The sequence below is a fragment of the Colossoma macropomum genome, unplaced genomic scaffold (assembly GCF_904425465.1).
Source record: "Colossoma macropomum unplaced genomic scaffold, Colossoma_macropomum, whole genome shotgun sequence".
Classification (NCBI taxonomy): domain Eukaryota; kingdom Metazoa; phylum Chordata; class Actinopteri; order Characiformes; family Serrasalmidae; genus Colossoma; species Colossoma macropomum.
Window position 1 is genome coordinate 61,255,655 of NW_023494792.1, and position 27,706 is coordinate 61,283,360.

The 27,706-nt window shown below is 40.5% G+C and overlaps 2 protein-coding genes across 2 annotated transcripts in view; one reads left to right on the forward strand and one right to left on the reverse strand.

The window, feature by feature from the left end:
• The first annotated feature begins 431 nt into the window (after window positions 1–431).
• On the forward strand, window positions 432–10,839 carry psmc2 (proteasome 26S subunit, ATPase 2). Its single transcript, XM_036577752.1, has 12 exons — window positions 432–598; window positions 3,104–3,141; window positions 4,494–4,575; window positions 4,698–4,797; window positions 5,233–5,364; window positions 5,467–5,539; window positions 6,864–6,959; window positions 7,063–7,227; window positions 7,371–7,458; window positions 8,301–8,503; window positions 10,303–10,399; window positions 10,544–10,839. Exons 1-12 carry the CDS (start codon window positions 529–531, stop codon window positions 10,699–10,701), a joined length of 1,302 nt encoding a protein of 433 aa, XP_036433645.1. The 5' UTR covers window positions 432–528; the 3' UTR covers window positions 10,702–10,839.
• A 5,822-nt stretch (window positions 10,840–16,661) lies between these two features.
• slc26a5 (solute carrier family 26 member 5) overlaps window positions 16,662–27,706 on the reverse strand; it is a 34,460-nt gene continuing 23,415 nt past the window's right edge. The window contains exons 15-19 of the mRNA XM_036577753.1: window positions 27,006–27,098; window positions 26,269–26,397; window positions 24,491–24,700; window positions 17,785–17,839; window positions 16,662–16,964 (exon numbers count right to left, since the gene is read on the reverse strand). Of these exons, the coding sequence (XP_036433646.1) occupies window positions 16,825–16,964; window positions 17,785–17,839; window positions 24,491–24,700; window positions 26,269–26,397; window positions 27,006–27,098 (627 nt within the window). The 3' untranslated portion in view covers window positions 16,662–16,824. The remainder of the gene's footprint in view (window positions 16,965–17,784; window positions 17,840–24,490; window positions 24,701–26,268; window positions 26,398–27,005; window positions 27,099–27,706) is intronic.

The window sequence follows — 27,706 nt, forward strand, 5'->3', positions numbered from 1 at the left end:
ATATTAATCAAGAATAGGATTAAACAGAATGCATAAATACATAAGTGAGAAAATATTTACAGTCCTACGGAAACAATACTGATAGTGTTGCGAATAGTCGAAAGTGAATAAATAAAAGAAATACGTAATTTAGAAAATTAATTATAATACTGATGGAAAAAAAATACCAAGAGTGTTGCAAATAATCGAAAATTGAGAAATAAAAGAAATAGATAATTTAGAAAATAAATTATAATACTGATGAAAAAAATATACCAAGAGTGTTGCGAGTAATGGTTAAAGTTTTCACAGCTTTTCTACTGTCGGATAAGCTAATAAGCTTGATCAAATTTTAACAAGGTAGCATGTTATCAGAGAATTCTCCAGCTACCGCGTTCGCGACAGAGAAAAGACTTGTATTTTGTAATAAGCATTGTCGTTTGGATGTTGGTCGTATGAACCAGAAGCGATAGCGTTAGCATCGTAGCTAGAAAACCTGCTGTGTAATCTCGTCTCTGCGGCGCTCAGAGAAATCGAAGGAAAGCAACGATGCCGGATTATTTAGGAGCCGAGCAGCGCAAAGTTAAAGAGGAGGAGAAGGAGGACGGGCCGATTCGAGGTACTGACTCGTGTATATTCGTGTATAAAGCGCTGTATGTGTTTATATGAGCTTTCGGGTGCCGAGTGTTGCTGCGCCGCCCGCTGCTTCTCACTCGGCTAGCTGAGAGGCTGCAGCTCTCACTGTCCCGACTCGAAGCGATTTAGGCTGATTTTACTGAGAAACTGGCTGAGAAATGATGAGAAAGAGCTTCGTCTGAAATATCGTCCGCTTATAAAGAGCTGCGGTCCGGATGGAGGTGAAATAATCACCCAAGTCTTCGCTCGCTAGTGCTAACCAGCCGGCTAATGTGGCACAATGTAGTGAACGTAAAGGGGAAGTCCACGAATTTTTCAAAAATATCTGCGTAATTCAGTGGTTGAGATGTCAACAGTCGTTCAGAATGGTTCGGTGTGAAATGATTTGTTCTAGAGAAACGTACCGTTCAGCGATGGTGATGGGAACCAGACATCTGAAGCATTTAATGCCTCTAAAAGCTCCCTGACAGAAAATTATTACATGAAATCGTTATGAATGTTCAGCCTGATGTCCGAGACACTGTGTTAGGGTAGTTTTGTGAGAAAATTTTGGCCTAAAACGTATTTTAATCCATTAATTTTAGTCTATACATGGAGGGTCTACCAAGGCAAAACTTACTGAGTCAGGATTGTTCACAGTGGTGGTGATAGGAACCAGACGTCCACCTCTAAAAGCTCCCTGACAGAAAGTTACTACATGAAATGGTTATGAATGTTCAGCCTGATGACCGAGACACTGTGTTAGGGTAGTTTTGTGAGAAAATTTTGGCCTAAAACGTATTTTAATCCATTAATTTTAGTCTATACATGGAGGCTATACCAAGGCAAAAACTTACAGAGTCAGAATTATTCACAGTGGTGGTGATAGGAACCAGACGTTCACCTCTAAAAGCTCCCTCACAGAAGGTTATTAGCTATATGACGTGGCTATGAATACACTCTCTGATGTCTGAGACACTGTTTGGGACAAAGGTTTGGCTTAAAATGCATTTTAATCCCATTATTTTAATCCAACCAAGGAGGAGGGTTAAATAGGACATATAGATGAAGAAGCTCAATCAGATATTGAGGAACCAGACCGTTCAGAGCTTTTTATATAATAAGGAGAACTTTGAGCTGAACATGGAAGGCAATATATAACCAGTGAGGATTCTGAAGGACAGGGGTGATATGGTCGGTTTTCTTAAAGCAGATGAGGATCCTAGCAGCGGCATTTTGTACCTACTGTAGCCTAATAAGGGCTTTAATAGGGAAGGCCAGATAGAAGAACATTACAGTAGTTTTACTGCAAGGTCACTAATACCTGCACAAGTGTTTCTACATCTGCTGGGCTGAGGGACGGCCAGAGACAAGCAATATTACAAGGATGGAAAATTGCTGTCTTAACAGTGGAATTGATGTGAATGTTAAAGGAGAGGGGGTCAAAGATAACTCCGAGATTGTGAATGTGGGGAGAACGTGTTACGAGAATCCCTTCAGTATTGATGCCAGGACAGGTGAATTAGACATCAGTGCCTCAGATAGATATCAGAAGCCTAACTAACTTCTCCTTTAAGCAGATAGCAAAATACAAAATTTGATAGTATCATTTACTATTGTGCAAAATAATAAGAAATGGCATACTGACAGCTGTTAACATCAGAATTACCTCACAGTCAGCATTACCTCCACAGCTTTTTCTGTAAAGGCTGCAAAATGAATAAATATATCGCTGCTGTCTGAAGAAAACCTTGTATCTCCATTTTTGTCTTTCTTGTTTTTTAGTTTTTGACATAATTTGAAAACACCTGTTCTCCTTTACTTTGTAATTTGAATTGGAAAAAAGTCTGGTTCCATGGTTGTTCAGCCCTAGTGGCTAGATTTGCCTTCTCCACTGGGTTTATATTGTGTCTGAATTTCACATAGCCTCTTAAACCCCTTGAGACCACCCGTGGTTCCAAAATGCACTTCGTCATATTCTTCATAGCTTTCATATTTCATAAGCTACATTCAGAAGGTGGGGGTCGTATGAGAGCTGTAACTGTCTTCTTTCCAGTCAAATAGATAGGTGATGTAATTTTAAACCCTCATAATAAAAGAAGCTGAACTCACAATTATTTGTGACCCATTTTTCCACAAATCTGGGCTATAAACTATAAACAGATGGCATCTCTTCAGTGATCTGCTCTGTAAAAATTATTTTTATAAAATAACACACAGAGCGTTTAAGAATAAATAAATAATTTGCCTTATGATTGGTCATGCAAATTCAGATGGAAAAACCAAAATATACCCTGGAGAATAAGAGGTTAATGAACTGAGTAGCGTCTTGCGTAGACTTGAATATCCATTGTTTGTTGCACAGGATAAACACATAAAAAGCAGCGTATGACATACATGCATATAAGCTGGAGTGAGTGAATAGTTTTTATTTTCTTTAGATTGTTAGTTAGCTGCTTTAACTTAGCCCCGACTCTAACAGGTGTGCTGTTTTATTTTTTCCTCACAGCTTTGGATGAAGGGGACATCGCTCTTCTGAAAACCTATGTAAGTACCATGTCTTTGACTACAAATACAATTCACTGTATTTACCATGCTGGCTACATAACATCATTGGCTGGAACAGATTTATACGGAGCCCCGGAGGGGAAAATAAATAAATAACTAATTAATTCGAGTGAACGTTTTGCAGCTTGTACGGACATTTTCTTTTATTCGTGGTCATGATTTCTTAAATTGTTCCCTCGTTTTCTTTTACTTGTGTGCATGTTTTCTTTACTTCGTGGGTACGGTTTTTTTGTGATCATGATTTTCTAATTTGTTCACTCGTTTTCTTTTAATCGTTGTCATGTTTTATTTTTAACTGAACGCACGTTGTTTATTTTTTTTTATTTGTGCCCAAAATCACTGTAGTAGATGCAGGTTGTGTTATTTGTCCGGTGCAGAAGTAACTAACAGCTCCCTGAGACGGTCTGACGGGTTTTGATGAGTTCGATTGATGAGATAATGAACAGAGATGCTCATCAGGTCTGATTCTGATTTGGGGGGTTATGAGGAAACTGCAGCTCCTCTTCACAGCAAACGGCCCTCAGATTCATCAGTGCAGCTGCAGTTTGGTGGTGAAATGAAGGAAGACAACAAACTACATCCACAATCTTCACTAAACTGCGCTTTCTTATGATCATATTTAACAGAGACAGAGACGCAGCGCGGCCGCTTAGCGCTGTTTCTGCTCCCGCGACAAGCTGCGGTGTTAGAGACCATCACACAATTACAGGAAGAAATGATCAGCGTCAACGTTTCAACAAACTCAAATTAAACACACACAGACATTTTCATGTGGGATGAGGTCAAATGGCGAGAGAGTTTAACAGATCTAGGCATTAGGTGTAGATATATTAATGTGAGGATGTTGAAACGCTGATCATTTCGTCCTGTAATTGTGTGATGGTCTCTAACACCGCAGCTTGACCGGGAGCAGAAACACTGTGGGCCGTTTGCTGTGAAGAGGAGCTACAGTTTCCTCATAAACCCCCCAAATCAAAATCAGACCCGATGAGCATCTCTGTTCATTATCTCATCAATCTAACACGTCAAAACCCGTCAGACGGTCTCAGGGAGCTGTTATCAAAACACGAACAACGAACGTTCAGTTAAAAATAAAACATGACCACGGTTAAAAGAAAATTAGAGAACGAATTGGAAAATCATGATCATGATTTAAAAAAAAAAAGTATCTACGAAGTAAAGAAAACGTGACCACGAATATAAGAAAACGAGTGTACGAACTGCAGAGCGTTCACTCCATCAACTCCGGGGGTCCATAGATTTAAGCTACATGGTTGTGAAACGTTTGGTTAGTGCCCGATTTAAATGTCAACCATTCTTTTAATACACAGGGTCAAAGCACCTATTCTCGTCAGATTAAGCAAGTGGAGGACGACATCCAGCAGCTTCTCAAGAAGATCAATGAACTTACAGGTGTGTTTATGAAAAAGTCAGACTGACTGATCAGTTTTGGGGATCTTTATTCAGTCATTTGCCTTGTTGAGGTGACTGTTGATGTTTTGTAGTACTAAAATGTCTTTTTGGTGTCACTGTAGGCATTAAAGAGTCGGACACGGGGTTGGCTCCCCCCGCGTTGTGGGACTTGGCTGCAGATAAACAGACTCTGCAGAGTGAGCAGCCCTTACAGGTTGCCAGGTACATTATTTTACAGATCCTAGGGATGAACCAATGATGGATTTGTGTGACTGTTTCCAATTTCATTACAGCCAATCGGGCTGAGTTTTATTAGTGTGTTTGCTCTTTAATGAGCCAAACCGACACTTTATGTTGTTTTAATGAAAAATCAGTTTAAATAACATAAATCAGATGAAGGGTTGAATCAAAGTAAGAGGCAACTGGCTGTTTATCACAGTGAGTCATGCAAAAGTTTGTGCTGCGATATTTTGGTACAGGTGTAATAATTATCCAAATACAGTGCAAGTGCCTTTACCTGCCTCGCAGTATTTACCTCATGAAACACGAGAAAATAAGTGTTTGCTGCAAAAATCTCCTGATTCTGGTTGTGCGTCTCTTATAAGGTCCTGACAGATTTCATTTTTGGTTTTGAATGCTGTGATGTTGACCTTTTAGGTGCACCAAGATAATCAATGCTGATTCCGAGGATCCAAAGTACATCATTAATGTGAAGCAGTTTGCCAAGTTTGTGGTGGACCTCAGTGACCAGGTCGCCCCCACTGACATTGAGGAAGGAATGAGGGTTGGGTAAGTAGAGCGGAGGCTAGACAGGGGTGGGCAGTGTAGTTCTCAGGGGTTTGGAGCACAACTAATGTTCTTGTCTTGTTTGTTCCCCCCTTCTCTTCTTAGTGTTGACAGAAACAAGTATCAGATCCACATTCCACTCCCACCCAAAATTGATCCCACTGTTACTATGATGCAGGTGAGAAATGAAAACATAAGGCATACAAAAGTTAAGCTGCTCCTAATGTTTGTTATTGATCTTTAGAATAACGTGATGGAATATTTGTTTTATCCAAAATGGCATGTCAATCAGTCTTAAAGCAGATATTCATCTGGTTTTCAAAACTATGACACAGTTCAATTGATGGGATGTAAACAGAGTCATTCAGGGTGATTTGATGTGAAATGCTTCATTCTAGAGAAACTCGCAAAGGATGCTTTTGCAGTTGTGATAAGAACCAGAGGTCATGATTACTTCAACACAAATATAGCTATTTTATTTACTATCTAAAACCTTTTATACATGTTTTTTGACTTCTTATAAGTAATTTTACACTGATAATGGTAAGACTGAAAAAGTGGTTCTTTTTGAGCACTAGTTTACCATTCAGTACCCTGCATGTATCTCTTTGCCAAGTATGGATTAAAGATATATGTTGGGTCAAAATGTGATTTCAGAACTGTCATAAAATATTTTCCTCAGGTGTCAGGCAGTGTATTCATAACCTGTTACCATCGCTGTTAACAATTTGCCTCAGAGCATTTCACATCAATCCACTCTGAATTACTTTGTTTACATCTGACGTGGTGGTGGTGTTTTAGTGTGTGCTGCGCTGGTACGAGTGGATCAGACACAGCAGTGCTGCTGGAGTTTTTAAACACTGTCCACTCACTGTCCACTCTATTAGACACTCCTACCTTGTCAGTCCACCTTGTAGATGTAAAGTCAGAGACGATAGCTCATCTGCTGCTGCACAGTTTGTGTTGGTCATCCTCTAGTCCTTCATCAGTGGTCACAGGACGCTGCCCACAGGACGCTGTTGGCTGGATATTTTTTGGTTGGTGGACTATTCTCAGTCCAGCAGTGATACTGAGGTGTTTAAAAATTCCAGCAGCACTGCTGTGTCTGATCCACTCAGACCAGCGCAACACACACTAACACACCACCACCACGTCGGTGTTACTGCAGTGCTGAGAATGATCCACCACCCAAATAGTATCTGCTCTGTGAGGGTCCATGGGGGTCCTGACCACTGAAGAACAGGGTAAAAGGGGGCTAACAAAGTATCAGAGAAACAGATGGACTACAGTCTGTAACTGTAGAACTACAAAGTGCACCTATATAGTAAGTGGAGCTGATAAAATGGACAATGAGCGTAGAAACAAGGAGGTGGTCATAATGTTATGCCTGATCGGTGTTTATTGTGAGCAGGAGAGCGGAAACCTTTCACATGGCAGTAGAATGAGTGTTGTTAAGTACGCGCAAATTGTTGTTCCGTGAGTAAGTCTGTGTTCCTGAATAGGTTGAGGAGAAGCCAGATGTAACCTACAGTGATGTGGGAGGCTGCAAAGAGCAGATCGAGAAGCTCAGAGAAGTAGTTGAGACCCCTCTGCTACATGTAAGTCATAATTCCATTGGATTATGTTTGCAACTACATTAAACATTTCTTTAGCTTCTCCATTGCTAGTCCCTGGTTTTAATGTCTACGTTTCTGTCCTCAGCCGGAGCGCTTTGTGAACCTGGGCATTGAGCCTCCTAAGGGAGTGCTGCTGTTCGGACCCCCAGGCACAGGAAAGACCCTGTGTGCTCGTGCTGTGGCCAACCGGACCGATGCCTGCTTCATCCGAGTCATTGGCTCCGAGCTGGTACAGAAGTACGTAGGAGAGGTGAGTTTCTGGCTTCCTTACAAGAAGCTTATAATTGAAAAATAAACAACACAATAAGTTTTATTAAGTTCCAGGAAGATATTTTTAATTGTCCTGGCTTTCTAAATGGGCTTCATTGTTTTTTTGTTTTCGTTTTTCTTCAGGGTGCCAGAATGGTTCGGGAACTGTTCGAGATGGCTAGGACTAAGAAGGCTTGCCTCATCTTTTTTGATGAAATTGATGCTATTGGAGGTTTGTTTCCTGGTTGCGTCCTTCCATAATAGACACTGAAGTATGCACTAGGTGGTCAAAAGTATGTGGACACCCCTCCTAATTATAGAGGTCAGGTGTTTCAGCCACACTCATTGCTAACAGGTGTATAAAATCAAGCGCATAGCCATGCAGTCTCCATAGACAAACACTGGCAGTAGAGGGTCGTACTGAAGAGCTCAGTGACTTTAAACATGGCGCTGTCACAGGATGCCACCTTTGCCATAAGTCAGTTTCCTTTGCCGAGAAGCTGCAGAGAAGCCTAAGATTTCCATATGCAGTGCCATTTCAGATAATTACATGCTTCCAACTTTGTGGCAGCAGTTTGGGGAAGACCCTTTCCTTTCCCTGAGCCCCTGTGCGGAAAGCGAGCTCCATAAAGACATGATTTGACGAGTTTGGTGTGGTGGCCTGCACAGAGCCCTGACCTCAACCCCACTGAACACCTTTGGGATGAACTGGAATGTCGATTGTGAGCCAGGCTCTTCCGTCCAACATCAGTGGCTGACCTCGCAAATGCTCTTTAGACTGAATGGACACACATTCCCACAGTCACACTCCAAAATCTTGGGGAAAGCTTCCCAGAAGAGTGGAGGCTGTTATAGCTGCAAAGGCGGAGCAACTCCATATTAATGCTCATGATTTTGGATTGTGATGTCCAACAAACTCATATTAGTCTGATGATCATGTGTCCACATACTTTTGGCCATGTAATGTATATTGACAATGGGATGTAGTGCTGACAGTTCTGTCCTCACTCTGCTAGCCTGAAACATCTCATTCTATGCAAATCTAACAACCCTGTTCTGGTCCTCGTCTTGCAGGTGCACGTTTTGATGATGGGGCTGGAGGAGACAATGAGGTGCAGAGGACCATGCTGGAGCTCATTAACCAGCTGGACGGCTTTGACCCCAGAGGAAACATCAAGGTCCTGATGGCCACAAACCGACCCGACACTCTGGACCCGGCTCTGATGAGACCTGGCCGGCTAGACCGAAAGATTGAGTTCAGTCTGCCTGACCTAGAGGTGAGTCTCGTCTGAGGGTTGGCCTACATGATGGCAACCTCTGCCAAAACCAGCAAGAGACTAATTGTGAGACGTGTCTCAAAATTCAAGGCTGCAGCTGAGATAGGAAAGACCTGGGTATACAAAAAAAAAAACAAAAAAAAACAATTTATTGACATTGCGGATTTGAACGGGACTTAAATCATTGAAAAACATCAGTAGCCCAATAAATACATTACCTCCCCTCATAATATAAAATGAATCCTGTCCAAATAGAACTTAACTTGGCTATCTCATTACCCTGGCTAACAAATTGTTATTAATTCACTGGATCTTGTTTTATATGTAGCAAAACATAGGTAGTGAATAAATTGGGGAGCGGTGTCAGCCTGATGGATATGACATGCATGCATGTGCATGTGTTTGTTTTGACATGTTAAGCCACTCTTTTTAAATGAAACTGATGGACGTTTGCACATGAGAATGTGGGATAACTGGTGAATCAAAACAGAATACGCTGGAACACTGATGTACTGTCATAAAAAAAAAAATCTGTTTTCAGAGTGTTAAACCTGGTGCACATTTCAATTTTCATTTAGACTGAGTTCTGATTTACTAGTCCTGAGTGATTGTGATGTTATATTTAAATAATATAATAATATTTAAATAATGCAGGTTTTTCCTCTTAGTACAGCTGAGTTGCCTATGTTAAATTAGTGTTGGGCGGTACTGATAAAATTCAATATCATGACAATTTCTAATATGTAAGCTTAGCATGGGTCCCCCTTTTGGGTCTTCGTTCTTGTTTTTGCCACTGTCGTCATTGGCGACACTCATGGGGGCTCAGACCCATTTTTTCTGTGAAGCTGCTTTGTGACAATGCCTGTTGCAAAAAGCGCTATTTAAATAAACTTTGACTTGATTTGACATTAATACAGGTAGTGAAGCCATGCTTCCTGAATTTACGGTTGTTTATGGATTATGATGAAGTGCACAAAAAAAAACACCTGGCAACAGGGACCCTGCTATTTCATCATGTATAAATTGCTCATTACTTATCAAATCACTGTGAATCCAGTGATAGGTTTTCAGTATTTCACATTCTGTATGCGGCACTGAATTCAGTTAAATAGGACTAATTATGCCTTCTTTATTATCCAATATGCAGTTGAGAACTGAACAGTTTGTATCTACGGGGAAGCGTATTGTGACGATTTATTATGATAATGATAAATATTAATATTTGTTCATTCATGGCCATTTTCCCCAGCTCTAACTAAAACTGGAAAGTGATACCATTTGGTGGGTCACTATCAGGGTATACTGACATACCAAATGACTATACTAAAAATTTGGAAAATTAAATTTTGTTAGAAAAGTCATTGAATTCCACTGTTTTAGAAGCATATGAACCCTGTACTCTAGGTGACACAACAGATCATAACTTGCAGCTGTTTTTTCTCATTTTTCAAATTTTTGAGCTTTTGAGAGGAGGATTGTGTGATCGAAACTCTTGAAGGATACATTATTTGAGTCCTTTAAATTCAAAATTCAGAACTGAAGTGTGTCTCTCAGCTGCATTTGAAGGATACTGCAAAATAAGGCAGGCCTCCAGTGACCAAGACATGCAGCCTTACACGGCTGTATCCTCAGCTTTGAGGCACAGCAATGGTCAAAGTTCTCCATTATGAGTTTGTGATGTTTTGCTGCCATCTACTGGTGAAACAGTGTTCCTACAAAGCAATATAGAGATGAGATATACATAGAGCATACACATGTATTAAACCACTGTTTTTTTTTCTGTGCTGTTTTGTTTTCAGGGACGTACCCACATCTTTAAAATCCATGCTCGCTCCATGAGCGTGGAGAGAGATATTCGGTTCGAGCTGCTGGCACGGCTCTGTCCCAACAGCACAGGTACTTTCACAAACGTTAATGTCATGAAACGAACACCATAGTTTATGATCTAAAACCCACACTCTATAATTGTTTATCAGTGACTCATTTGGGCTCAAGAACTGAATGACCTTTTGTTCTCCTTTCGGAAACGTCCTCGTTCAGGCGCAGAGATCCGGAGCGTGTGCACAGAGGCCGGCATGTTTGCCATCAGAGCCCGAAGAAAAATCGCCACAGAGAAAGACTTCCTGGAAGCTGTGAACAAGGTCATCAAGTCCTACGCGAAGTTCAGCGCCACCCCCCGATACATGACCTACAACTAAATCGACGTCTGCGCCTTAAACCTTGTCCGTTTTTCTTTTTCATTTTCTTTGCAAGAGAGCCGTGCAGCGTATTCATGCTAGTTTGATGTTTTCTTTAGCGTTATCAATAATAAATAAACAAAAAATGTACGACTCCTATTACTGAGTGTCCTGTTTGTAACAGTTCAAAGCCGCTTAAAGGTGATAAGGTGCCCAGCGTAGAGTTCGTCAGCATGTTAGAATAAGTATAGAATATAATAAGGTCTCTTTTGCTCTCCTGGAAAATTATAACACTGTATAAAAACATCAATTTAATTATCTTTAATAGTTATGGTCTGTTAATAACTATATAATAGGTACATATGCATTAATAAATGGTACCATTTGAACTATTTCTGATTTACGTAGTGACATACGAGTAATTGGAACTGCAGAAACCTAACACGTGATTATAGATAATTAATAATAAAGATAAGTTGATAATCAATAATTTTATGCAGTGGTAAGTTGGGGCACCCCAGTCAAATTACATGCTTTGTTGAAAACGTTAAAATAAGTGCACATCCTCTACAGAGAACACAATTCTGCATGTTTTAAACATGCTGTACAAAAGTTATGACATTTTTTTTTTTCCCTTTCTCAGTTAAACTGAATTTTTGATCAATATTTTATTGATTATAAATATATTTTTATTGACAATATTTTCACAATAGTAATAATATAGAGTTAATAGATACTATTGGATACCAACAGTAGTAATATGAATGATGAAAGTAGTGGTGGTCAGTGTTACGCTCGCAAAAGAGGAGATGTACATATTAAAAAAGATAAATAAACCGATAAAATATAAATAAAAGATACAATAAACGACCGCAGTATAGAAAAGTTTCCACGCTCACATCAGTTAACAAAAGACGTTAAGCTCTCATTGTTTTTAACAGTTCTTTTTCAGTAATTGTGGAGAAATTTTGAAAAATTGGTGTAATTCCCCTTTAAGGCCAGAAATGCCGGCCTGGAAATGAAAAAAAGACAAAAACAATCATTTAAATGTTTTTATTATACAAAATACCTCTAAAATTCACAAAATAACTGCCGCTGCTTTCAGGGCTTTGGTCTTGATTTATAGGCAGGAGACACTTGAACTCTTCAGGACGAAGTGCTCTCAAACAAACAATGAATGACAGTTAAAAGATTATTGTTGATTCCATATTTCTTGCAGTTTCTTTTTGTTCTTCACTGTGATATTTCTCTCAGTTTGACAGGAGCCACGCCTGCTGTTCACCAGAAATCAGTCAAGTCTGGCGTTCTGTTGGTAACACTGAGTCCTCCAGATAAGAATGTTAGTATTACTACAACTTGAAGTCATTCAGCCTGAGATAGTCCTCACACATAACAGCATTTGCTAAATAAACACTTCTAATGAGCTCTCTATATATAAATATCATAGACTGCCAACATTTACAGCTACTTTTGTGTCACCATTCATCAGCATTTGGACTGTAGTACCAAATTAGAGTCATCCAAATAAAGAACAAGAGCTGCCAGTACAGGAGGGGAGGGGGCTTCAGACTGGTGTGACCTTATTATCATAAAACATGTAGACAGAAATTGGCTGTCTTGAGCTATAATCACTGTTAAAAACGTGTTGAAGCAGCTGCAACGATGGCAGAAGCCAAATAACGTACACCAATCAGCCATCATGCGAAAACCATCTTGTTTCTACACTCAGTGTCCATTTTATCAGCTCCACTGACCGTATAGGAGCGCACTGTAGTTCTAGTTACAGACTGTAGTCCATCTGTTTCTCTGCATACGTTGGTACACTGTTCTTCAGTGGTCAGGACCCCCACAGAGCAGGTATTATTTGGGTGGTGGGACATTCCCAGCACTGCAGTGACGCTGGCGTGGTGGTGTGTTAGTGTGTGTTGTGCTGGTGCGAGTGGATCAGACTCAGCAGTGTTTTTAAAACACCTCAGTGTCGCCGCTGAACTGAGAACCAAAAATATCCAGCCAACAGCGTCCTGTGGGCAGCGTCCTGTGACCACTGATGAAGGACTAGAGGATGACCGACACAAACTGTGCAGCAGCAGATGAGCTATCGTCTCTGACTTTACATCTACAAGGTGGACCGGTGGGCGGTCTAATAGAGTGGACAGTGAGTGGACACAGTGTTTAAAAACTCCAGCAGCACTGCTGTGTCTGATCCACTCAGACCAGCACAACACACACTAACACACCACCACCACGTCAGTGTTACTGCAGTGCTGAGAATGACCCACCACCCAAATAGTACCTGTTCTGTGGGGGTTCATGGGGGTCCTGACCACTGAAGAACAGGGTAATAAAGTATGCAGAGAAACAGATGGACTACAGTCTGTAACTGTAGAACTACAGAGTGAGACTACGTGGTCAGTGAAGCTGATGATGAAGAGTGGACAATGAGTGTAGATACAAGGAGGTGGTTTTAATGTTGGCTGATTGAAATGTGAAGCATCTTCAATACAAACATTAATATTACATCTATAACAGTGTAACAGTCTTTATATTCATGATGGACACTTGACCTTGGTGGGAAAGGACCAGTCAGCTAAAAATCCAGTAACATTAGTTTTGGCAGCAATTCCAAATTACATTTAAAATATTTTAAATAATCTAAATCAGATGTTTGCCGGTGCTTTCTGATCCACGTTCCACAGAGAAACTCTGCTCCAATTAATTGCACTTCATGAACCTCTATGCTAAACATTAGTACAACATTTTGGCGGAGACCAAGAATGTAACCAGTACAAAAGTGCTGAGGAATTCTACGGTAATCAATAAATACGATGTAATCTCTCATCCACACTTGCGCAGCCTCGTCAGTGTCTCAGTGTTACAGCATGGTCACTGCAGCGTACCTGAAAGGGACAGACCAGAACCTGTTCTATTATGTTCTAGCCTGTTGAACGTGGTGAGAGACTTGGATCCACAAGAGCTTCGAGGCAGTAAAAACTACAGCCAGAAGTCCTTGTAGTCCATCGATCGAAGGTTCTAAGAGGCTTGGAACAGTTTGCTCGAGAAGCACAAGGTTTCTGACTGTATCAGTCTGTTACACAATAATTAGACTATTCATTTATGTGTTTGACAGAAATAACACTGATTAAATAAATATAATTAAAAATATCTACAGTGGGGTACAAAAGTCTGAGACCGCTAGTCAAAGTGCTTCTATATGCATTCCGTTCTAATTCAACAGAAATAATATTATCAGCATAATAATTTACATAAAAAGTAGAGATTTTAGCATGAATTTCAAAATTTCTCAGTTTTGGTGACATGTCCCCCTTTTGCTTTAATGATAGGGTGTGCAAAAGCCTCTGATCAGTACATCAAATCCTCCTGAGAGTCATCTGAACTAAATTTCCCAAAAATAAATTTGAATAGTGGCTTATAAATAGTGCAGAATCTTGAATGCTTCTTCTGTTTGCTTGTAATAACTTTGTTTTTATAAAACTTCCTGTTGTTTTTCATGTTTAAATTAATTCAGTTTTGCAATCTCAGACATTTGGACCCCACTTTATTTTGTCTTCTTTATGCAAATTATGACGTTCCTTAAGGGAATATTTTGAGTGAAAAAAAAAAATGCCCAGTTTTCCACTTAGCCCAGATGTAGCTGATCAGCCAAGACATGTTTGGAGTCACAATTTTGCTTCTTTAGTTTAGAACTGGAGCTGCGAGGCTAATGTTGGTAACAAACACTAGGACTCAATAGTCACCCAATCCAGGTGGATAGTAAGGTGGTGAGACTGGTTAACTTGGTCACAGTAAGACTTACTGCCAATTATAAAAATGAACAGGCAGAAACTTTAGACAACAGGGTCTGTATTCACCTCAGGAGTCGAAGTGCTGATCTAGAATCAGTGTTCATGACAATGACCATCATAAATAGAGGAATCGGTCCCGCTTTATATTGTGTCTCTAATAACTGTGTAGTTACACATGAATAACATATGCAACAGCATTGTAACTACTGATGATTTAGCCGATGTTACCGATGGATTACAGAAGTGCAGCCTGTGTAATTACATGTGTAATTACATGTGTATCAACTTCAGTTTTGCCTCATGTAGTTACTCAAGCGTATCTTATTGATACACTAAGATCAGCAGTCTTTTCTAGCAGTTAAAGGAAGAATGTTTTACATAACATTACATAACTGGAATAACTGTGTTATAACAAGGTGACCTAATTACGTCACACTGATTAATGCCATTCTGTTATTACACTGTACCTACATAACATAACTACACAGGAACTTTCTTGTATAATAACACTGTAAAATAAGTGGACAGTTCCTGTGTAGTTGTTATGTAGGTACTGTGTAATAATGGAGTGATAAAATAGATGTTGCTTTGGGGGAAATGCAACACATTTAATTAATGTCATTAAATGTTAATATAAGGGGTCGTCTGCTGTTCTGTCACATTACAGAATGGTTCAAAGCTGAAACTGGTTACAGTGTCTCAGCACTAGCAACATAAACACTAGCTAAATGTTAGGAAAGCTGGCAGATACAGTGTAAATAATGTCTTAATGTAAGTTATTACATACTTAATTTTACTGCTGGAAAAAAATGCTGTTCCAGTCTGATGTACAAATGTTTGTTATTACCCTTGTGTAATTACATGAGAGAATAGGCTGTTACAACTCATGTAATTACATGAGGCAAAACTGAAGTTTATACATGTGTAATTACATAAGGTGTATGTCTGTAATCCATCTGTAACAGTGACTAAATCATTAGTTACATTGTTGTTGCATATGTTGTTCACATGTAACTACACAGTTGTTAGAGACACTTAATATAAAGTGGGACCGAGGAATCTGATCCAAGATCAGTCCTGCTTGGTGAGCACTAGCTGTTGTCTGAAACTGCTATTAAAGTAAGTTATTATTTTTTCATAGCTCACAGTAAGTCATACTGTGTCCTAAAACAAATCAACTAGTCTGTGCGACCTTAATAAAAACCTGGATGTAGGTTGAGGGGACTGAGAGAAGTCTTAGCGATACATCTTTACAGAAACTATTTGGGCTATTTGGGTGACTACTGACTTCTAGTAGTAGTTAGCAACATTAGCTCCACAACAACAGTTCTAAATTAATAAGGCAAAATTTGGACTTAAACATTTCTTAGCTTATCAACTACATCTGGCGTATACAACGGCGTTTTAGGGCCACTGTTAACAAAAATAAAAATAGTAGACTTCGAGAAAAAAGTCGTACTATTTCGAGAATAAATTCGTAGAATTACAACATTAAAGTGGCATTAATGCCAGGAAGGTCGCAATGTTGTGGCCAAAGTCTTTGCAAGGGAAGGCAGCCCCTCCTGGTGTTAAATGAGGGGCGGTGAGTTGGTGGAGTTCTACTTTCATATCGATTCACCCATAAAGAAACACTCAGTCTCCCTGTCTCTCCTGCACATCAGCACCAGTCTGTTATTAGGATAAGAACCGGCTGAAACGGCTGAGCAGGAAACTGTGTTTATCTAGAATAAAGAGCCAGACGGACTCGGAGGAAACTGTCTGTCTGTGTTGTTGAAGGAGAATCTCAGGCAGGGTCGTCTACATGGCTATCGGGGCTCCATCTCCCCCCATTCAAAGAGGGCATGAAGTTTCACAGACAGTGAGAATGATGATCAAAATGATCCACAGAGAGACAGGAGTGAGTGGAGCTCCGGCGCCAGTACAGCAACCGAGACCCCCAACATGTTATGGCAGCCCCCCTACAGTTAGCCCACTTTATCCCCAAATATTATGACTTTTTTTTCTCTAAATATGACGCCTTTTTTTTCAAAATAGTCCGACTTTTTTTCTCAAAATATTATGACTTTATTCTTGAAATATTACTCGACTTTATTCTCGAAGTCTACTATTTTTATTTTTATTAACAGTGGCCCTAAAATGCCATTGTAGCCATAAGTGGAAAATTGTGTAGGTTTCTTCCCCAAACTGTTCCTTAAGGTCTCATGGTTTTTCTTTTTGGCCACAGTTTTAAATCCTGTGAATAAAGCAGGGCACCATTTTCAATGCATGTCACAGTAGAACTAAAACTTGCCCTGCACTACATACTCTAGCCACACTGTCAGTCCTGGTGTATCCTGTGCACTCATTCGACAGCGGGGCAGGAACGGCAACCCCCCCTGTGCTTGCAGTGCAGTACAGCATCATGAATGGTGGGAAAGATGATGTCAGGAGTCACAGGCTCGCTGAAGAACTGCAGAGTCCTGAGGTCAGACAGCAGGGTTCCTGTCCAAGACAATATACAGAATTAGCGGAGAGCTCTTTCAGTGCTCTTTATATCCATAGCTTTGTATAATGGTAACTGGCACCAACCAGCTTTTACTCATTATAAGCAATTCTTGCAGGGAAATTCCACCTATTTTTCTAAATTTCTGAACAACTCAATTGTTAAGATGTAAACAAAGTCATTGCTCTGTTCTAGAGAAACTTACTGAGTCAGAATTGTTCACAGTGGTGGTGATAGGAACCAGACGTCCACCTCTAAAATCTCCCTCCCATAAAGTTATTACACGAAATGGTTATGAATACCTAATGAATGCCTGATGCCTGAGACACTGTTGTCTTTAGGAAGATTTTGGCCCATATTATATACCAACCGGCCTATGACGGCCAACAGATGGACTACAGTCTGTAATTGTAGAAGTACAAAGTGCTCCTATATGGTCAGTGGAGCTGATAAAATGGACAATGAGTGTAAAAACAAGGAGGTGGACTTCTAATGAAGCGGTGAGTCTTTATTTTTTTAATCCATTCATTGCGAAAAATATATGCATAGTTTCCCAAGGAAAACTTACTGTATTTTACCATCACCAACATTACATATAAACATTTATTAGACATGTGTAAATTCACTGTTTCCTGTCATCACCACTGTAAAGAAATCCTAGTCAAAACCATTCCAGCAACTGAATTGGGTAGAAATTTTGAAAAGTCAGTGGAATTCCCCTTTGAGGAAATTTAAATATGACTTTAACATTGCTGAGATGCATATATGGGTGTGTGCAGATAATTTACAATTAAATTCCAAGAAAAGTTTAACACTCACTGTTACAACCAGCAAGGACAACTCTGACATTGATGGTCGCGTACTCCTTAATAATCTGCAATAAAGACAGAGTTTCAGAGTTTCAGTCACAGCAGACAGAAATTTAACTGTATTTGTCCAGAGCTGGAGATGGCACAGTACCGGTTTCTCTTTTCTGATACTAACACTGCAATCCTGAGTATACAGATATGATATTTTTCCTTTTTTTATAAACTACTATGCTTCAAAAACTACTATTCTTCTCTTAAAAGTAGTGTAAGATGCTGAAACTGCACACTCACTATATTATCCTCACAACATCAACATCACATTACACAGTGTGGGTGAGTGCTGTTTCAGGACTGAATCATATTCATTCTTTTATTGACTCCCATATCCCATCCAGAATATCAGCCTGATACTGATACGCCATCATTGTCTAGAAAAGAAATGGACCACTCAAAGTAATTACAGTCAGCAGACAGCTGGGTTTGAGAACAGGTTAAAAATTGGCCTATCAATGTTGCTCCAGGACTGATGGTCACTGCTAGAACCAGCAAGGACAACTGACATCAGTAGTCACACACTCCTTAATAACCTGCAATAAAGACAGTTTCAATCACAACAGACAGAATCTTAACTGTATTTGTCTAGAGCTGGAGATGGCACAGTACTGTTTTTTCTTTTCTGTGACTAACATTACAGTCTTGACTATACAGATATGATATTTTTCCTTATTTTTATAAACTACCAGCTTTAAAAACCTCTATGCTTCACTTAAAAGTAGTCTAAGATGCTGAAACTGCACAGTCACTCTAGTATCCCCACAGGAAGAACTACAAAGCTAACATCATCACATCACATTACACAGTGTGGGTGAGTGCTGTTTCCGGACTGAATCATATTCATTGTTTTATTGACTCCCATATCCCATCCAGAATATCAGCCGGATACTGATACGCCATCATTGTCTAGAAAAGAAATGGACCACTCAAAGTAATTACAGTCAGTAGACAGCTGGGTTTGAGAACAGGTTAAAAAATAGCCTATCAATGTTGCTCCAGGACTGATGGTCATTTCTAAAACCACCATCTGACTCACCATCCCAATATCAGCAAAGCAACACACAAGGCTACTGAGAGCTGGTTCTCCTCTTCAGTCAGGTGGTCATCCCAAAAGATATTGGGAAACCACTTTCAGGGCAGAGCTCTTCCAGTTGCGGAAGTAACTCAGAGTTCCACCAAACTACTTGCTATTATTTTTCAATGTCTTTCTTTACCAACTGCCTCATTACAGGCACACTGAAGTGAGCAGTTATTGTCAGTAACTCATTCTTCCTACATAATTCTAGCTGTTCAAAACCACAGCTATTTAAAAACTGATGCAAATCAAACGATGCCATACTGCTGTATCTACAAAGCATCAAATCACCCCATCCAACATCTACTCTTCCACGCCAGCCAAGCCCAATAGAGTCTGGCTGCAGACGTGCACTCCCAGACAGATGCACTCTCAGCCTCAGTGACGTCACGTGCACATGCATTCTCTGCCACAATGGCAGACGTGGCTTAATGGCACGGTAACTTTTGGCTGCTGCTGCTTAGTGTCATACATACATACATACATACATACATCATCTAAACCGCTTATCCTTCTGGGTCGCGGTGGGGTGCTGGAGCCTATCCCAGCTGTCATTGGGCGGAAGGCAGGATACACCCTGGACAGGTCGCCAGTCCATCGCAGGGCAGACAGACATACACATTCATACACACACTCACACCTAGGGGCAATTTTAGCACGTCCAATCGGCCTGACTGCATGTCTTTGGACTGTGGGAGGAAACCGGAGTACCCGGAGGAAACCCACGCAGACCCGGGGAGAACATGCAAACTCCACACAGAAATGACCCTGGTCGCCCGGCCGGGAATTGAACCCAGGCCATTCTTGCTGTGAGGCGACAGCGCTACCCACTGCGCCACCGTGCCGCCCCTGCTTAGTGTATCCATTACTTAATCCATTTGTCGTCCATAACTCAGCTAGAGAGCTAGAAAAAAAATCATAGAACCCATTAAAAGTGTCTGTTGGTTCCTGGTGGTTTTCAGTAGTGGCTAATGGTATTCTGTGTTTTCCTGATGGGTTGATATCACAGTGTAAAGGATTCTAATCATTTAATCAGGTGTTTTGACTGATTCCACACATTTGATCATCTCCTAATGGCCTCTAACGGCAACCATCAAGCCAATTCCCGTTAGGAAGCAAAACCATCAGGTTTTATTCCTAACGGCCCTGCAAACAGTTACACTGTGACAACGAACTGTTTTGGTGCCCAAAGCGTCGTCTGCTTGGTGCTCTTTACATTGTCACAACGTTGAGATGTAATTCCTCAGAAACTTATGAACGTTGTCTGACAACTTTCTAGGAGGTTGTGACGACGTTGACGAGACAGCGAAAGTAATACCGGATGAGCCCCCATATGTTAAGACCCTCAGCCAAGGGTCTGAGTTTGGGGGTGTATAAGGTGTTGTGGAAGGAGACGGAGACCAAAGACACGAGAGACTTGCAACATTATGCAAAACAGACAGTTAAATTTTAACAAGCATATCAAGTTCTCTGTTCAGTATCTACACAATCCAGGGTTGGAGCTTATCTAGGGAGAATGGCGCCAACAAAAAGAAATAAAACCAAACGTCTACTGCATAAACCTAAACTAAGACCTGCTTTATGTATAGGTGCACCTGCACGTTTCCATAGGTTTTAAAAAGCTACCAACTCACAAACTGGATTCACCAAGGATTTTATACTGCGCTCAAAAGTACTTTAAGTGGCACTGTGTACGTTTTTTTCTGTTCAAATTGAAAGAAGTAGCTTTACTGTGTAAGGAAGGGGAAAAAAAAGATGCTAAAATATGGTAAAAAATCCTTTACGTATTAACATCACACGCACAGACTTTAAAAAGAAGCCCCGGCTTTATGTTTAGGTCTCAAATGATGTGAAAATCAACATTTTACCGATGAAGATGTGTTGGCAATAGCAGATAATTCACTCACATCCTCGGAAGACGCTCCTTCACCACAACCTTACGGCTACATTAAACTAGTGCTTCACCAACAGCCTATGGTTAAATTAAAATATCCTATAAGCTAGATTGAACTGTTAGCTTCAGTGGACTGGACTTTGTTAAACGGTTCAGCCCTTTTTTACAGCAATTTAAGGCCTATTAAAATGTGATTTGTTAGGCCAATAACAAGTTTTTAGCGAGAAAGCAGCTTTCTCTGTGGTCTGACCACATTTCCTGATGTGCTATAAACAAGCTGAGACGATGTGCTGATGGTGCACACAACAAAGATATTGCCTTGTGATATTTACAACCACAGGAGGCTGCTTTTTTATGCTGCCATGCTTGATAACAGCTGCGATTTCTCAAACGACTTTTGTAGGCTCACTAAAGAAAGGTCGGTCAATTACCTCAGCTGACCGACACAGCAAGGTTCAATTTGTGTTTACTCTTGATCTAATGCAAAGTTATCAGCAGGTGGCGCAAGCACCCACAGCTCAGATAAAATCGCTGTCTTTAGCCCTAGTGGACTGTGGCAGTGTTGAATCCTGCCACTCAGCCTCCTCAGCCCCCTGAGGCCCCTGCCAAGTTCTGCAGCGCTGTAAGAGGTATACCACTGACTACTGTCTAAGTCAGGCATGTCAAAGTGGGGACCTTATGGGTCAAAGTGCTGCAGAGATCAGCGTTTACCTTCATCTAACACTCCGAATTCAGTTCAATGCTAATTAGCTGCATCAGGTGTGTTTGATGAGGCAGAGTTTTGGCCCACGTGGACTGGAGCTTGACATGTGCGGTCTAAGGCCCATGTATCAAACACAAGGCCCGCGGGCCAGGTCACGCCCGTGACACAGTTCAGCTCGGCCCACAAAATTATTTTAATTTTCTATTCTTATTAGCCCATTTCACCCTGAGATGCACTACAGTCCCCAGCATGCACTGCAACAGAGTGTGCGTTCTGACCCTCTTCCCCCAACAACAATCTCTGGGCCAGCTGTTACACAAAAAGAAAAGATGCCTGATATTCAAGCAGATAGTTTTAGAAACACTACTGAACACAATTTATTTTATTTAGAATTATTTTTGAATAAGTATTCAAAGCCTATTTTGCTGTTGCAGTTTTGGCATGTTTTGAATACATTTAAAACTAGACTCAAAACGTTTCTGTCTGCACGAGCATTTTGCTAATATCAGTTGTTGCACTATTAACTCACTAATATCACTCCATGAACAGACCTGTCCTGTTAATCAATTTCTCTCTCTCTCTCTCTCGCTCTTTCTCTCTGTCTCTCTCCCTCCCTTTATTTGAGCCCCTGAGCGACGTCTGCCTGAGGCGCCACATGTGAGCCTCCAGAGCTGCTAGAGTCACCAGAGCTCCATCTCTGTTGGCTGATCTGCACCTCACCTGCATGAACTGACCCTCCTGCTGCTGCTGCATAAACTCAAACTATCTAATTGACTGTTGCTCCACCTGTTTTTCCCGTTTTGTATTCTAATATTTTATACTAATGTTGTTTGCTATCCGGTGTCGCCCAGAGGAGCACAGGTTGCCGTTTTGAGTCTTGGTTCCTCTCAAGTTTTCTTCCTGTTGCTCTTAGGAAGTTTTTCCTTGCCATTGTCGCCATTGGCGACGCTCATGGGGGCTGAACTGCTTTGTGACAGTAGTAAAAAGCGCTATGTAAATAAACTTTGACTTGACTTGACTTGAATAAACAATGGCCCGTTCGGCTCACAGCAAAATGCTAAGTAAAAATGAGATAAACACAGCTGGCCCATGAATTCGCTGAGATGTTAATATGTCCCTTTTAGTGGTTGAGTTTGACACCCCTGGTCTAAAGTGATGTAGTTTTTCACTTTGGGTCCTTGGCTCAACACCATGGTCAAGAGGTACACTAGTTAGCTTACTGTACTGGTTGCAGTAGTATTTGCTAGTGAAATTTCATGAGCAAAACTGCATTAATTTCAAAGGACAGTGCCATAATGAGGAATTTCGTGTCCCAAACGTCCAGCTTTGGAGAACTTTGCCATATGAATTATTTGATCAATAGTGCTGCTTTGGCCAGGCTGACCTCTACAGCAGTGGGTGTTATAGACAAGCACTGAACCTCCAAAACGAAATGCTAATGTTACTTACAAAATCCACAAACCTTTAAATATTTAATACCTACTGGCTATAAATAAACAAGAAACTGCTTCACACGCAGTCAGTCAGGAGACTGTATTATTATCTTTACTATTGTGGTTTCATTGTTTGGAATAGATAAGTTAGCCAGCTTGCTAACTGCCATGTTAGCTTGTTTGCTAACCACAGCGGCACACAAGACACCCCACTGATGCCAACAACATCAGTGATCTGCACATTTTCCTGCTACAGATCAGTGTGCAGCACTTTGCTGTAGTGAGAGAATCGTTATCTGATATTATTATGTTCGCTTTTGTGTTTTTAACTGTATAGACAAGTTAGCCAGCTTGCTAAATGTTAGCTTGTTGGCTAACTGTAACTGCACACAAGTGACAGCACCATTGCTAACCAGCTATCTACACCTTTTCTGCTACACATCAGTGTGCAGCACTTTACTACTGAGAGTTTATATTCATGTTCACTGTTTATGGCTGGCGAGTCAGCTACTTTGCTAACTGCACCAACATGGAGGGTTTTTTTTGTTGCTAATCTTCTGGTCCAGCCTCGGTTATTTACAAAGAACTTAATACACCCTCAGACACTGAAAGAAGCATCCAGTGTGGCCGACAGCAGGCCATTTTCCAGTGAAATGAGGCAGCAGGCCATTAAAATGAAAAAATACTGGCATTACCCTTTAAACTAGTTCTAAATGGATCTGTGTTTACTGCTTCACACACAGTCAGTCAAGAGACTGTATTATTATCATTACTTTTGTAAGATCGTTTGCTAACCACAGCGGCACACAAGACACCCCACTGATGCCAACAACATCAGTGATCTACACATTTTTCTGCTACACATCAGTGTGCAGCACTTTGCTGTAGTGAGAGAATCGTTATCTGATATTATTATGTTTGCTTTTGTGTTTTTAACTGTATAGACAAGTTAGCCAGCTTGCTAAATGTTAGCTTGTCGGCTAACTGCAACCGCACACACTTAACTGCATCTTCGCTGACCAGTTATCTACACCTTTTTCTGCTACAGGTCAGTGTGCTGCACTGTGCTGTGGAGAGAAAATAGTAATCTGATATAATTAAGTACACTTTTGTGTTTTTTACTGTATAGACAAGTTAGCCAGCTTGATAACTGCAATGTTAGCTTGTTGGCTAACTGTAACCGCACACAAGTAACTACACCATTGCTAACAAGCTGTCTACACCTTTTTGCTACAGAACAGTGTGCAGCACAGTACTATTGCAAATAAATAATTATGTTCACTGTGTATGGTTGGCAAGTCAGCTACTTTGCTAACCGCACCAACTTGGAGGGTTTTTTTTTTTTGTTGCTAATCTTCTGGTCCAGCCTCGGTTATTTACCAAAAACCTAATACACCCTCAGACACTGAAAGAAGCAACCAGTGTGGCTGACAGCAGGCCATTTTCCAGTGAAATGAGGCAGCAGGTCATTAAAATGAAAAAATACTGGCATTATCCCTTAAAATGGTTCCAAATGGATCTGTGTTTACGAAATGTGTGCTGAAAGTGTTTGCTTACGGCTTTAATAGCCTTGGCCCCTACAGAGTCCATGAAGTTCACAGGAGTAAAGTCCAGTATGATGGAATGGACAGGGCACAGGGGCTGAAGGAAGCGAGCCTCCTCAGAGTCCGATTCGGCCTGGGCCTCAGCCACTTGGCCATTACTGAGCGCGTCCACCTGCTTCTGAGCCTCGTCCAGCACTTCATGAGCCACACCTAGCTCCACGTCCTGTCAACAAAGGCAGGGCAATTTGTCAGAGGTAGTTAAATCACAGGTTTCATATGAAGATAATGAATCATGAGTTAACTCCAAGCTCTACATCACAGCCTGTACCACACGCGGACGCCTGACAGTGAGTGACTAGGGAGATTTTCCACATAGCTGTAACTGTATCCAGTACAGTGTAGTGTTGATACTTGATAAAACATGCAGCTCTAACACGTGAGCTCCCAACCCTCAGCACAGTCTATTCCCCCTCAGCCTCCACGTATTCAGGAGCAAAGGGCCATAACTAGGATTTAGATTCATGAAATTATGCACGTTCTCCTTTTGTTTGTTCCTTTTCCATCCCTACATTCTTCCACAAACTGCTATTACTGTTACATTACCTGATTTGACTCCAGCTACTCTGTTTTACTTTATTTAATAAGTCATTTAGCTAAATCAGTTTTACACTGATTTAAATCACATTTACCTCCCACTCTGCTTGTCTCTTTTTCTCTCTTGCATCTCACTGATTACTAAAAAAAAAGCATACATTAAACATATGTTATAAAAGTCTTTCTCTACCACACCCCAGTTAACCGTAAGGCAGGCGACTCATACAGTTAATGAGGCAAAATACAGCCAAATTTACCTGGTAATTTCTTAATTCTTACATGATATTTTGCCATCAACATGCTAGTTAACTATCTCATGCTTGTTGTTATGAGTAGAACACAAAAAACTTTAATTTCTCATTTAATTATTAATATTGACAACGACTAAAAATAGGCTAAAGCATGCTGATTTAGCTAGCAACATCATGAGTCATCCAAATAATAAACAAATAATAAGTTTTGCATTTTACAAGCATAGTCTGTTTATTATCTTCATAAACGCTCACATTTGTATCATAGGTATGCTGTATTTTATCTTATAGTATCTTATATCTTATGTATAGTGTGTATAATGCATACCTGTACATCTCTGCGAAGCATAGCATTGTGTACAAGAGATAAACAGAGCGGGCAGTTAAATCTATGGCCAAATCAGAGTTGTTTTCATGTCAGCTGAGAACCTGTCACTGCTGATTGGGCAGTCTCATCGCTGTGTCCACACTGAATCTCATGAAATCCCCTTGAAACTACCAAGAAACTTTGTGTTTTGCTACAGACATGAAGGAACTGAAGGCTTGAGGCAATGACGGATAGCAACGGTTGCTAAGCAGTGATTGGAAGGCTGAGGAAAATAAGGCAGAACTTGGCAAAAGGGGGCAATGATTCTGACTGGTCATAATACAGCGACAGTGCTCACTAAAAACTTTAACTTTAAAAATATATATAATAAAATAAAACTTTAAAAATTAAATTTCATTATTTAAAAAAATAATGCAGCTTAATAAGTATTCTTTATTTAACTGGGTAGATCTGTTATTCTCATTGCTGAGCCCCTGAGGCCAAATCAGCGCCATTAAGTCCCATAAATGGAGATACATGGAAAAACAAAAACCTTCTGAAACTACAGAGGTCTGGACCTCAGTGTCCTTGTAGGTAGTTAAGGCCATAGGAGTAACGTATACAAGAAAACGTTCATACCAGTTTGGCAACTGCATTCTTCTTCTGCGCAGGACTGTGACTCGAGTCTTTCTTCTCTCCACTCTTTGTTTTCGCACGCTTCTGTTGAGACTTTCTCTCAGCCAGCAGTTGTGTTGGATCAACGCCTGTCTGTAATTACAGAAGTCAGACCACTGAGAATAAGAGCAAACACATCTGACCTCAAAGTCACTAACATCTACTAAAATGTTTGTCCCTACTGTGGTCACACTGTTTATGCTACTAGTTTTCTTGGTGCTTTCTGCAATATACTTCATAATTTGTAGTTATTTTGTTACTACACTTTGCAATAACTTCAGCACAGTGGAGCACAAAGAGAACCCATACATCTATCAGGCATAACATTATGACCACCTCCTTGTTTCTATGCTCATTGTCCATTTTATCAGCTCCACTTACTATATAGGTGCACTTTGTAGTTCTACAGTTACAGACTGTAGTCCATCTGTTTCTCTGATACTTTGTTAGCCCACTTTTACCCTGTTCTTCAGTGGTCAAGAACCCCTGGACCCTAACAGAGCAGGTACTATTTGTGTGGTGGATCATTCTCAGCACTGCAGTAACACTGACGTGGTGGTGGTGTGTTAGTGTGTGTTGTGCTTGTCTGAGTGGATCAGACACAGCAGTGCTGCTCACAATGTTATGCCTGATCGGTGTATAATACATTTGCATTCATTTAAATAATTTTAAATAGTGATGGGAATGATTTGCATACTTACTTTCTCCTTGAGGCTGTTCACATACAGGTCACTATTTGCAAAGTAGATTGAAGAATTTGAGTGGAAAATCTTAATCCCTGAACATTCAGCAGCCTGAATAGGTGAACAAATAAAAGAAAAAAAAAACAACAACACAAAGAAAGATAATTACAGTAAATCTGTCAATAACAGGTAATAACATAAAACTATACAGTAGTGTGCAAAAGGCACATACCATCCATCATTTATTTAATTTCCAGTAAGCACAAATGATTCATTTTCCGCTTAAGGAAAAAGAACTGGAGTTGAAAAAAATGGTCAAAAGCTAGAGAGAAAATGGGGCTCCTAACAACCACCTGGAAGACCTGGTAGACCCCAAAACTGACCCCATCAGATAAACAGCACTTAAAGCTTCCATCTTTGAGAGAGAGGAGAAAATCAAGCTGCTTCAGATCTGAAAACATCCACAGGTGTTTCTGTCCATCTTGGATAGTGAGAAGCAGAAAATGCTAAACCAACTTCTAAGACTGAACTTTGGAGGTGTGTTTGCAGATTTCTTTGAGAAGCTGAAAGTGAGTCTCCTGAAAAGAATGGGCGCACCAAACACTGACACATCTGATAGTGTATTTAGTAACTGAATGACGTCAACTTCAAGGCTGCTTTGGAAATTAAATAAATACAGGGTCTCTGACCTTTGCACAGCACAGTAAATAAACTGATGT